General features: G+C 34.5%; 1 protein-coding gene across 2 annotated transcripts in view; it reads left to right on the top strand.

The window, feature by feature from the left end:
* Window positions 1-13,577, top strand: part of LOC149552876 (ubiquitin carboxyl-terminal hydrolase 9-like) — a 91,258-nt gene that overhangs the window by 23,788 nt on the left and 53,893 nt on the right. For both annotated transcript variants that reach the window (XM_089788415.1, XM_089788414.1), the window contains exons 4-5: window positions 3,872-3,931; window positions 4,040-4,135. In XM_089788415.1, the coding sequence (XP_089644541.1) occupies window positions 3,872-3,931; window positions 4,040-4,135 (156 nt within the window). The remainder of the gene's footprint in view (window positions 1-3,871; window positions 3,932-4,039; window positions 4,136-13,577) is intronic.

Genomic DNA, 13,577 nt, shown 5'->3' with positions numbered 1-13,577 from the left:
AAGTCTAAGAGGTTTTATATTATCACATAACTATGGTTTTATATAGTAGCTGTTTCTCATTGCATAAGTTTTCTCATAACAATGAGCAACATAATAGCTTTTCAAGATAGTGCTATAAATTTCTATGTTATAGATATGTCAATTTGGTTGTTTATTCTTCACAATAAAAGTGTTGCCACATCCTATGTAAAAGGATCATCAAGATTCTTTTTTTAATGGTACAGAATATGCATTTTGTTTTGTAGTAAGTTAGTAACCCAATGGAAGCTGGAATGTCAAATAAGAAATATGCTATATTTCTTGGTGTGAGAAAATATTTTGTTCTTACTGTAGGGGCAATCTATGGAATCTTCTAAATTGTAAAATCTAAAAAAATTAGTCCTATGTTTTTACAAAAATCAGCTCCACCAAGTGACAGGTCTTCCGTGGATAATGATACTATAAACAATTCTGTAAAAAATCCTGTCTGCACAGAACAACCAATGATTTGATTATGCCAAAAGAATTATCCAAGCCAGTCTGTATATGTCTTGTTCATACTGTAGCAGCATTATATGGAATCAATTATAATTGTAAAAATTAAAAAATTTAGTTCTATGTTTTTACAAAATTCAGTCCCACCAAGTGACAGTTCATGAGTTGATAATGATAGTCTGAACTGTTTTGTAAAAATTATGTCTTTATATTTCTGAAGAATCAGTGTAAAAAACGACCAGTAATTTGATTATGCCAAAAGAAATATCCAGAGACAATGTATTTCTCAGCTCAAATGTTAGCTACTCTAATAAATGACTAAACACATGAATTCTTTAGTAGGAGAACTTAATAGAGTGTTTCCCATGCTTTTTTGTCACTGTATTTGCATTTTGTTGAATCAATGGCCAATAAAAGGTTTGACAATAATGATAGAGCAGTTGAAAAAATCAGTGCTCCCAAGCTTGCTGCGAGTCAGGCGGGTTGGCGAGCAGAGTCAACTCTGTCGAGTTTTGTCAACTTAGATGCTTGGCTTGCCGGGTTTTGACCCATGACTCGCCTAACTCGGCGAGTGGGCAAAACTTGCCCTACTTGCCAAGTCTGAGCATGCATAATGTGGCCAGGTCCGAGCATACGCTTGCAAGTTTACTCTGCAATTCAATTCTTGGCTCAGGGCGCAAGAGGATTTATACAAATATAACATTTAAGTATAAGAAAAAATTCACTGTTAGGATGTTTGATCTTCATAGGAGTTGGGATGCAAAACCTAGGAGTTAGGATGCAAAATCTAGATTTTGGGGTTTTCCAAAAAATTCCAGACTCAGCCAAATTTCAAGATTCATCATGCCTTCAGCACTCTAACCTCCCATAACGTATCCTTGCTTTCTAAGGTCAAACTAAAGTTAGAACAAGGATTGTCTAAAGGTTTTAAGTTTCTAACTCATTTCATCCAAAATCCCTTTTGTTTCAATTCCGTATTCCTGACGGACTTAGCTACAATTTACATTTAATGTATATAATGGATTTAACATTTATGTGTGTGATGGCAAATCAGCTTCTTTTTGATGATTTTATAGTGTCGTTAAGTTATATTCAATAAAGGGTGTGCTTGAAACAGTTTTTAGATTGTTAAAAATTTATAAATTGCAAGGGTTTTTTCATTTTGCCGAGTTGTAGCCTGAGTCACGAGTTGAGTTGGCCTTGATGGGTCAGAGTCTGGGAACTATGGTTGAAATAGAGTTCCATTGTCGGCCTTTGTAGTTAGCAATTTTATAAAATTTTGTTAAAGGAATAAAATTTAGCATTTTGAAGACTTTACTCTTTTAAATTTGATCTGAAATAGTATAGTAGTGTGAAGTGCACAGGGATACAATTTGTATAATGTATATTGGTTAATGGAGATGCATACATGTGGCACACTATTGGGGATTAGTGGTTTACCCCTCCATCAGTAGGAGTTCTATATAAAGGAGGTGAGGGGGTGATGCATATTGTGTATGTTAGGTTCTGAATATGGAGATACAGTCTGGAGTGGCCGATACACCCTTTTCCCTCCCCCTCTACCCTGCAAAGTTTTTTTGTTTGCTTATCTTCCTTTTAACCTCTTTTCAGATAAGGCTTGCTGTCCCCCTTTCCTATGACTTTTTTAACTCACAGAAGGCCTAAATTGATTAAATTAAATAAAACAACTATGTAATCTAGAGGCTTCATAGCCGCCAATGCTTGTTACATAGCATCTCCTTTCTTGTTCCTGATGCCTTTTTTTTCCGTACTCCATTGGCTAAAAAATATCGAGTTAATTGAAGCATGGGAGTATTGGTCTCCCAGGATATCTCATGAACACCTTAAAATTGCCACAAAAATGAGCTGTTGCTGGACTGCGTGGGTTGAGGATTGGTTGAATGAGGGATCTTGCTGCAAATAGCCTGGAATTTGCAGTCAAATGCATCAGAATGATAAAAGCAGCCATTGGAAGGAATGAAGAAATCAATTGCAGAAATTTCATGTAGGGTTGTCTCTGGCAGTGATATCCTGTGCAACTGCACTGATAATGCGAAAGAAATTTGACTATTCATTGTTTACAAGTTAGAACTACATGCCAAATGGTTGGTCATTGCTGTCTAGGGCTCAAAGCTTTGTAATTCTGAAAGGCATTGGTACAGGGTGGTTGTATCTTTGTAGGTAATGGGACTGCAGATTTGTTCACAGAGATACGAAATCCTGCTGTTTGTGGCTTGATTTTGGGTGTTGCTTTGTATGTTTACATTAAATATTGACAAACAACTTTGGTTGGAGGAACTATTGTTTATATTTATACTTTTAATTTTTTATATTGTACTAATAGCTGTTCTCATGTTATTCCAAAAATATGCAAGTATTTTGCTGTTCCTGTAATTCATTTTTCTACCCATGAAAATTGGAGAAAGACCACTTTAATTTGCCCAAAATTGTTTTTAAAGTAGCATGATTGGCAAGAAGAAAGAGCAAAACTAAAAGCACATCCCTAAAGGCTCAAGGCTGGTCACAACTTTAATGTGCACTCATTTACTCTAGAGGATTACTAGGGTACAAGAACCTTAGGTTTCAGAAAATAACTGGGATAAATCAAAGACAAGAAAGGAAGGATGGGTGAACCACATTTGGTTTAATGATAAACTATAGGATCCATATGACTGGAAAGTACACTCTTTTACTGCAGAGAATTACTAGGGTAAATAATCTTAGGTTTTTAGCAAATAACTAAACACTAAGGGATAAAGCAAAGACAAGAAAGAAAGGATGGATAAACCATTTTTCTTTGGGTACTAGACTATAAGATCCATGCAACTTCAGAGTACACCCATTTTATTGTAGAGAATTACCAGGGTAAAAGGACCTTAGGTTTGTGTTAGTAAATAATGAAACACCAAAGGATAAAGCAAAGACAAGAAACGGAGGATGGGTAAACCAATTTTGTTTCGAGTTAAACGCTAAACTATAGCATCCAAGTTTTTGTATTAATTGGACCTCTTTATGAGATCCACTATTCTTTGTGTACAGTGAACTAGAGTTTTTGGTGATTATAATTTCAACCTTTCTCTAATATATTAAGATTTTTTTTCAATAAAGAAGGGTATATTTTCTAGCATCAATTTACTAGAAAGAAGTAAGTTTTTTATTCGTAGAAGTTAAATGTGTGTAAATTTTACTCATATTGAGTTAAACTATTTGGTGATGAATAGAAGAATAAACTATACTTGCTGATAGTTTGATTACACGATGGAGCTTCCTCAACTATTTATGTCCGTTTTATTTTGCTTACTAGTACAAATTTTAAAAATTCTAAAGTAATCTTGGCATTCGTGTTACATATTGCTTTGTTTCTATTTACCTAACAAACACATGCAATTTGCTCCAGGCGAATGAAGGGGAATGTTACAATAGAGCATGCAAACTTTTCAACGTTGGTTCTGAACAAGTAAGCATGGTTTCTATTATATCACGTGACGTGTTATTTGCATTTAAGAATTTGTAAGTTTACAGACTTAGTAAAAAATGTATTAATCACTTCATTGTATTGAATCAGGTTCATATTTGGGATTTCTTTGGGCAGACAAAATCTGCATTGATTGGTAACCAAAATGAAATCATCCAGGGCAGTGAAAAACAGCTGGATCAAGATGTGAGTGATACAATTGCTCATGTGGCTGTCTGGTTTGTTTTTCATAGACCAGCTTTGTTTTTCATAGACCAGCTTTAAATTTTTGGAACAAATGACTATTTTATGTTACCACTTGAAACAATGGGAAGTGTCACAAGAAGTATATTTAGATGTCAATAGTATTTTTTTGGATGATCATGGAATTGAAGGAGAGAGAATGAAATTATTGACGTTCATAAATGACCTAAAATAGATCATCAGGACCAGAACACATAGCAGGTACAGTAACAAAGGACTCAGGCGATGTAAGAAGACCTCTGACAAAGACACATGGGGACTAGCCTCAAAAAGGCATACCCCCAAGCAAGTACAATAATAAAAGAAAAAAATGAGGAAGACCCCATCAGGTAATAAATGGAAGTACATGTAGATGAGGAACCAAAGTCCTCAACTGTCCAAACAAACCAAAATGCTTCAATCACAGTGGGAATGCCAATAAAAACTCTTAAGAATGTTGTCCACGGGGAATTAGTACTAAGGGGTGTAGGCTTGTCGATTGTTTGGAGGTAGTCTATACTTTGTTGCTTCAATTAGTTAAATGCAAGGATTTTTAAGCTGGGCACGAACACACAATACAACAACCCAGACTTGGGAGGGTACGGATCTGAGTGCATCAGCCCAGGAAGGGTTTAGACTAGGCACAAATGCATGACACAAGCCAGACCTGCAAGGGCACAGAGCTTGTGAGCACGCTTGCCTAGCAAGTGTCTCACTCAGCATGAACACCTATGGAATCACCAGCACAAACACTGCAACGGTGAGTACACTGGATTAACACAGACTCAGACGTGTGATCATGTTAGCTGTATGTTACCCAGAGTTTTTGGGATGCGGGGATGGGGGAATGGGGAAATGAGTTTCTGTGACATTTGTTTTCCTGGAGCAGGGGACATCAGGGATGGCTATATATATAGATATATATCAAATTGAACCATCATAGAATAAGAACAGTAGTAGAGCATCAAATGAATCAATTGAGAGTTCAAATTTCAGTTTTATACATTCATGGCATAATTCATTGAAACAATGAAATATCATATCATATATCAAAGTGTGCAAAGACTGCTAGTTACAAAAAAAATGGAAAGTTAAAGACATAAAGTATCGTATCATATATTAAGATTCAATTATCATTGCGTCAATGTATCATATAATGTCAGAAGACTCAAAGTCTTAAACTTCAAAGTCAAAAATGAAAACAAAGATAATATGTTGCTGCTGCTAAGATTTGGTCAGAGAAATAAATATTGCTCAGATTTACTCTTCAATCTGCAGTTTTTCACCAAAAGCTTCTAGAATTCACAAATAACTCTGTTCATATTCTAAGAGCAGCAAGAGCAAAGGATTATTCATGCTGGTATATCTCTGTTCACTTGGGCTAAACTGTGCACAACTTGCAAGGAATACACAATTTAATATTTTAGATCATATGCTTAAGATTTGATATTGGTAATAACATATTTAAATATTTATAGTTCCCTGAGGTGTTAGGCCCACACAAGATAATAAAAAATTGCAAAAAACTATCTTACTTTTTGCCTCCTATGGACGGAAATGACTGTCTATCCTTGAGATGATAGGGGGATGGCTTGGCCTTCCCTAGCCATCCTTGGTACGGTCAACAATTTCCAAAATGTCTGTTAACTGTTCCAGTCTTTCCAAGATGGTTTCCAAAAATTTTGCGCCATCCGGGATGACTTGGAATTTTTTAAAATTTGCTCCCACTTCTCTGAAGCCATTTCCATTTCCAAAATGGTGCATTTAGGGTGGAAACATGTTTCTTGGTAACACTTTAGTAGCCTAGTTTGGTGGCAATATCAACAATGCTACAACTTTACTAGCACATTATGGGATGAATTCTAGGATGTAGTTAATACTATACCAAAACCTACTTTAAGCTTAGTTACCGGATTCGCGAATCGGACCTTGGATCCAGATTCGGGTCCGATCTAGGTCTGGATCCGCACGTGGATCCATGAGGATCCGGGCAGGGTCCGCGATCCTGCTTGCGGACCCGTTAGGATCTGTGGCCCAAGAATCCTGATGGATTCACAGGTAGAATCAAGGAACCTGTCGGGATCCTCAAGGATCCAAGCACGAATCTTGAGGATATCCTCAAGGATCCAAGCACGGATCTTGAGGGTCCAAGCATGAATTCTGAGGATCCAACACGAATCCATGGCAATACAGGGCACAAAAACATAAAATCATGAATGTGAATGTTTTGAATTTCTTTATAATCATGAAAATAGATCAGTTATCAAGTATACTAAATTCATAGATGCATACTAGAATCATAGATTCATACTATGAAATGATTTCTCTTAGTTTTTAGTATATATAAATATAAACATATTTATACATACATATATATACATATACATACATATATCTATACACACACACACACACACACACATGAATCCTCCACGGATCATTATTGGAAAAAAAAATCCTGAATCCACGGATCCGATTCGCGTACCCGAATTGTATTCGTTTCATGAATCGGCAACTAGGACTTTAAGCATACGATAACAAAAATATGAAAAAGAAATTCATTTTCATGTTCGCAAAGGAGAAGAGCAGCAAGAGGAGCATCAGCTGGTCAAGGAGTGAACAATAGTTAAAAAAGGATGTTATGGCATCAAATTTACTTAATTTAGACTCTTAGACATACCATCTACTGATTGCATACAACTACATATTACTGCAAATTTCTATGTTTACTGTTTAGTAGTTTAGTTATAGTATTTACATTTTAATATTATTGTGGATAGCTGATTATGGAGCTGGACTTCTATGTTATTGTTTACTATTTTGTATTTTAGTTATAATAGAATGCCCATTGTTTACATTTCAACATTTTATATTATTTCATGCATGAAAGTATTTGAATTTTGTTAGTTTGCTATGTATTGAGCCTCTAAAATGTCTGTGGTCCCGTGACATCCCATTTCTTAAATTTTGGCTTTTAGCTGTACCTGCACTAGAAACATTGGAAATTCCATGGAACATAGCTCTATAGTATTAGTAAAAGAGAAATATGGTTCCATGAGAACGTGCATTGATTATAGGGATCTTAATAAAATGATAGTTCCGAACTATTGGCCCATTATAGTGTAGATTAACTAATTGATGAGCTTAACAAGGTAATGTACTTCTCAAAAATAGACAATGTTCAGGATACCACCAAACTAGGGTGATGAAGGAGGATGTTGACAAAACAAGCTTTTAGGTGTTATTTTGGGCACTTTGAGTTCCTTGTCTTGCTGTTTGGACTAACCACTGCCCTTTTCACCTTCTAATCTTGCATGAATCGTATTTTGAGTATACAACGAAGAAAATTTCTCATGGTAATTTTTAACGTATTCTAATTTGTCGCACCTGTGAAGACTGCCTAACACACTTAGATGAGTTGTTAAGTATATACTTGGACAACAATTCCTATTTGCTAAAATGTCCAAATTGGAGGAAGTTTTATATCAAGGACACCAAGTCAGTGCCCAAGGGGTTAACGTTGGCAAAGAAAAAATTAAATCCATAAGAGATTGGCCAAGGCCAAAGATTTTAACACAACTTAGAAGCCTTTTGGGATTTTGCACTTGCTCTAAAAGATTCCATTAAAGGTTTCTTGAAGCTAGCTGTCCTAACAAACTTGATCAAGGGAGGTGCATTCTTATGGAATATATAGGCTTAATATGCCTTTGCAAAGCTAATGGGAATAATGAGCTTCTGTCTAGTTTTGGGCATAACCAACTTTTTGTTGCTGTTTGAGTTAGTATGTGATGCTTTCAAAGAAGGTGCTGGAGAAGTATTAATGCAAAACAAGCATCTTGTAGGTTTTGAAAGTAATAAACTAAAATATTCTGAAAAGGATATGATAGGAACTGCTAGCAAGCATGCATGCCTTAGCAAAATTTAGACAATAACTAATTTCTTGGAGATTCATTGTAAAAATTGACAAATATAGCCTGAGATTCTAACTTAACCAAAAAATTTAAATGATAGACAACAAAATGGTGAATTAACTACAAGCTTATGACTTCGACATCGATTACGTGAAAGGGAACAATAGTGTTGTAATGCCCTATCATGATGTAAAACCCTATTTTGCATATGTCAAGAAATAGGGACAACTAACTTCTAACTTTGATTGCAAGAGACTTCTCTCCACAAAGTCTCTAAATACATATAAAAATAATGATAATTAATGCTTCTCTATATAAGAATGAAATATTTTATATATAATTTATATCACTTAGATTAATTTCAATCTCATTGCTCTATTTGACAAATAGTTAGATATATGTAAATGATTATGATATACATATCTACACAGACACCTTTGTGGTCATGATACACACACACACACACATATATTGATTGGAGACCTATGCCATTCATCAAAGTTCTAACAAAGTTGAGTTTGATCATATTCTTTGGAGGGTTTCATACTTTTACATAATTATTTGAATTCACTGAGCCCTTTGGTCCATCAAAGATGATACAGAGTTACAATTATAACAAAAGACTCAACAATATGTTAATTAGAGTAGCAGGACTCTCATCAAAGCTGATAGAGAGTTAAGTTATAACATTTGAGAGTTTAGAACAAAAGTCAAAAAAAGAGACTTCATAAAATGTAGATCTGAAAATTTAATGAACCATCCCTTGTTAGTGGTTGGGGGTCTACTCACCATAGGTGCATTAAACAGTCTTGCATCCAGATTCTCTTCTGCTATCACATTAGGAACAATTCTTGGCTTGCTAGGATCAATAGGGTGCTCATAAGTATATTCTGCAAATAGGGGCAAGGGTGCACAATCTTCTTTGTTGGTTGTTCAAACAGAGTTTTAAATCTGTTTTGAGTGCCCAAGGAGTGTCCTCTGTGCTCTGTTCTATCCTATTTGGTACCAAATCCAGAAGCCTTCCAATTACCATCTCTTTTCAGCTGCTGTATAAACTCAGCTAAGATGATGTCAAACTCTTCTTTTTCCTTGACAGTGGTATATCCATAGGCTACTTCTATCCTACACGCATCAACTTTCCCTTCCCTTAGTAGTTTGAGGAATTTGTCCTCCGTTACAAAACAATGTTAGAATATATGAGTCTCCTTAGAGACTCAGTAAGATGTCTAGATTATCTTTTGAAAATATCGTCATTCCTAAATTTTCAAATCATCCAAAGCACCAAGGAAGAAATAATGGTCCAAAATATATTACAAAAATTGTTGCCCCTTAGAATATTTCTAGAGATCACATGCTCCAAATGGAAGTTACCGTTAAGAACTAGGCCAAATGTTTTCCACACTTCTTTGGCAAAGATGCAGTAAGTAGAAGAAGATGCCTGAGGAAGCAATTAATTTTGGGTTCAATGGGTCTGTGCCAAAGGTTAAACATATGTTTTACTTCGGATGTGATGATCTAGATTGAGGTTCCACTTCACATTGAGGTGTTCAAGGATGTCCAGTTTATGAGTGAGAAAGGAATACAAAGTTTTGGCTTGACCACGTGCAATTTACTAGTCAACCCGACTGAGGATAGAGGAGTAGTTGGTAGGGTCACAACACGACTTAGGGAGGTTAGGGAAAGAGTAGGCATCTATCATATCCTGTATATGAAACCCTAATTATATTATTTAGTAATAATAAGATGATATTTAAGTATCAATAAAAATAAATTAAAATCAATTCTTAGTTATCTTGATTCCTAATCATATGATAAATTAGCAATGATAGATATGATCAATTTATATCAAATATAATTGATGGGAAACTAATCCATTTTGGAATGATATAATTTTGTGAAGCTATGATCATTGATCTATATCATCTCATATAGAGAAAGAGACAATGAAGTTGAGACTAATATCTCTCATCATTATGAAGTCATATCAGAATCTTTAATCAACATACAAAATATTTAGACAATTGGGAAACAATTAGTAAGTATATGAACTGCAAGTCTAACCATTGGTCGTATATAGATACAAGCAAATTATGATAATCAACTTTAATTATGAGTAATAGTAGCACTCAAATAATATCATTGATAATCAAGGATTGCATAAATGATAAGATGATGATCAGGTAGACATGATATCGCTTACAACAACTCAGCTTTCTAATGTTGAGAAGACAAATGATAACTATTAAATTAGTAAGGAACCAATAATTTACCATAATCAGATAAGAGTTAAGGAGCATGGGTCATGTCTCTTTCAAGAGACTCACGATTCTAGATACATCATATAAGAAGAAGAATTAATGGAAAAAGGGGACAAAATTGAGGGGATAAAACTTTCCACCGTGGACAAGCAAATAACACCTAGTGGAAACCCAACGAATATGGAAGATGGGAGAATATGTATTTGTAAATAGAATTACAGTTGCAGTAGATAGTCACAATTAGATATAACGAGATTTGTGATTATTGCAGGATTCAAGAGTTGATTATTCCTATCATCAAAGGTGAAGACATAAACAAGAAAACAATGGATAAAAGGATAAGATGGAAATAGGACAAATAGTAGGAACAATACTCCCCATCATCGATCAATAGATAAGGTAAACAAGAAAGGAAATCCAACAAGCACTAACTAATTAGACGAGAACCATAGCTACATAGAATACCGAGTTATCAGTAGAAGCCTTTGACGGTAACGAATAGGAAGAAATAAGAAGGGGAAATTGAGACCAGAAGACATAAAACATAACAAACAAAATAGAGAAGTGAAGTCGAATCAAAGAGTAATAATGAATAAGGGTCTCCATGATCAAGCCATAAGTCATATAGAAGACGACGATAATAAATCACAAGCGTTATATATATTTAATGGTGAACACAAATATATAGCAATGAATTATAAAAATAGCCCAACTGGTATATAAGAAATGAGCAGTGGTTCGGTGAAGAGAATCAAATAATCTCAAATGAACCATGAAAAAATTATTTCAATCAATATTATATATCTAATGCCAAATATTCTTGCAGACATTATCACGACTATATAATATTCTATAAGCCAATGAAGAAGAACGTTAAACGTGGAATCAATTAAAACCTCTGCAAATAAATAATTAAGGAATGATACCAGTAGGCAGTGATCAAAAGTAGAGTATTGATCAGATCTCCATTCTAATAATATATATAGATTTCAATGGAAAAGAAGAATAAATTCAGTGAGAAAATAGAGAAAGAGATTATAATGGCAAAATTAAGGCTATAAGAGGTATGCCATATATAACCCTCTAAAATGATATAGAATTTATAATTAAAGGAGAATTTATAGAGACTTAGTAGATCTTGGTAGAGGACACTTGTTATGGGTGTTGAGTTTCTCTAGAAGAGAACTAAAAGAATAGAGGGCAGTCGTGATTGAATGTTGGGATCCTAAGTTGGAACCGAGAGAGAGATTTGTAGAGAATCTCTTAGAGACAATATATATTGTAGTGGTTAATCATATGCATATGAGAGAGACTAGAGACTTGGTTAGAGGTGGGATCTCTACCGAGTAGTGATTATTAATGAATATGTTCATTAACAAAGATCCTAGAGGCCTTAGAAAGGTTCTCTTCATATGATGGTTACCTAATCGAGAGCTAATCTCACTAGAGGGTTAGGCGAACTTGAGGAGTTCCTTCTAAGGATTAGGTGGGTTTAGTATGGGGTTAGTGAATAGTTAATTTATTGATTATTTATCTTTTACTTACTAACATTTGTTGTAGGTTCTTCAAGGACTTGATTTCATATTCATATATATTTTATCATGTACTAACAAATTATTACAATTTATAAGCTCATTATCTAGTCCAAGAAGTGGGGACATTACAATATCTCTTAGATAGGTGTAGGTTCTCCACTAGGTAGGGGGGATATCAAATTTGGTAGCCAGCTCATCGTAACTAATCCGAGAGTCATTACAAATGATGTCTTGGAAGGAATAGATAACTTTAGAGGCCCACTTTTTTTTAGGACATCCTTGAATGAGGGCAAAACATTTGGAGGAGGAAAGAGGTTCCACCAAACGGATCTATCACCATAGATAATATTATTTTGATCAATAAGTCCATTTCTAGTCACCAGGCATTTAACTGCCTTCCAAGCCTTCTAGATGGACTTGAACACATTTGATCCTTCAACACTGACATCATCTAAAATGGTCAACAAATCATCCAAGCATAACCCAATCCATGATCTTGCTTTAGAGGGAACCGTTCTCTTGATGTTATTTCTGATCAACACTTTCGAAGGTTCTTCACTTTGGGTAGCTTAGGCCATGCATTTGGCAACAAGGGCAAATCCTTGCAACCTCAAATCCTTCAAACCCAAACCCTGTAACTCTTTACTCCTTATACATTATTCCCAGCGAACATGTCTCTTCTAAAATCCTTTATCGTCAAACCATTAGTGTTAAGATTATAGCTACAGTTGGATTGATTCAATCATAAGACACAATGTTGATATATGTATTATATATATAATATTATAATTATATATTATATATAATACATATGTTATATTGTGATTTATATTGTTAATATATATTAACTAATAATGATTAACCACACACACACACACACACACACACATATATATATATATATATGTCTGTGTTGATGGATTTATGTTGATATCTGTAAATATGCCATTCCAGGAATATCATGTTGAGATGATCTATCTCCATATTCTTGAGAGCATATTGTGTTCCATAACAAATCCTCCCTAGCTAAGAGTGAGTGTTAAGATTATAGCTACAGTTGGATTGATTCAATCGTAAGACACAATGTTGATAAATGTGTCATATATATAATATTATAATTATATATGTATATATATAAAATATTATACATAATACATATGTTATATTGTTAATATAGATCAACTAATAATGATTAACCATAGATGCATGTCTCTTCATGAGACATGTTTCCTATTCTTATATTTATAAGAGATTGGAATCTGCATTTGGAACATCATCTATAACAATGACAATGTTAGTGCATTTGCAAAATACAATTTTAATACAACAACATGGTATTAGAGCGGGCGAACCCTAGGCCGGTTTGTACGGAAGCATCAAATTGAAAGAATAAGGGAGACAACCTGCAAAGTAGAAGGATAGTACCACAGAAACATATATATCACATATATTTCAAGCAATATATTCAAGGTCCCTCATACGTATTAATACGTATTTAGCCATGGCATTTATGAATATTACAGAATGATCGATCATTGGTCAACCCTTAAAAGATATACAAAAAGGAATTGGTGTTTCCATGATAAACGATATGCGTCAAAATTAAGATTAAGGTCTCGAAGGCAATCCATCATCATCGATTGCTAATCATGAAAAGGACCACTGTTACCCAACATCAAAGGATAGTAAATTGTTTGGGAGC

The sequence above is a fragment of the Cupressus sempervirens genome, chromosome 6 (genome assembly GCF_028749045.1).
Source record: "Cupressus sempervirens isolate cs-2001-9-10 chromosome 6, ASM2874904v1, whole genome shotgun sequence".
NCBI classification, from domain to species: Eukaryota; Viridiplantae; Streptophyta; class Pinopsida; order Cupressales; family Cupressaceae; genus Cupressus; species Cupressus sempervirens.
This window is presented reverse-complemented; position numbering and strand designations above follow the sequence as displayed.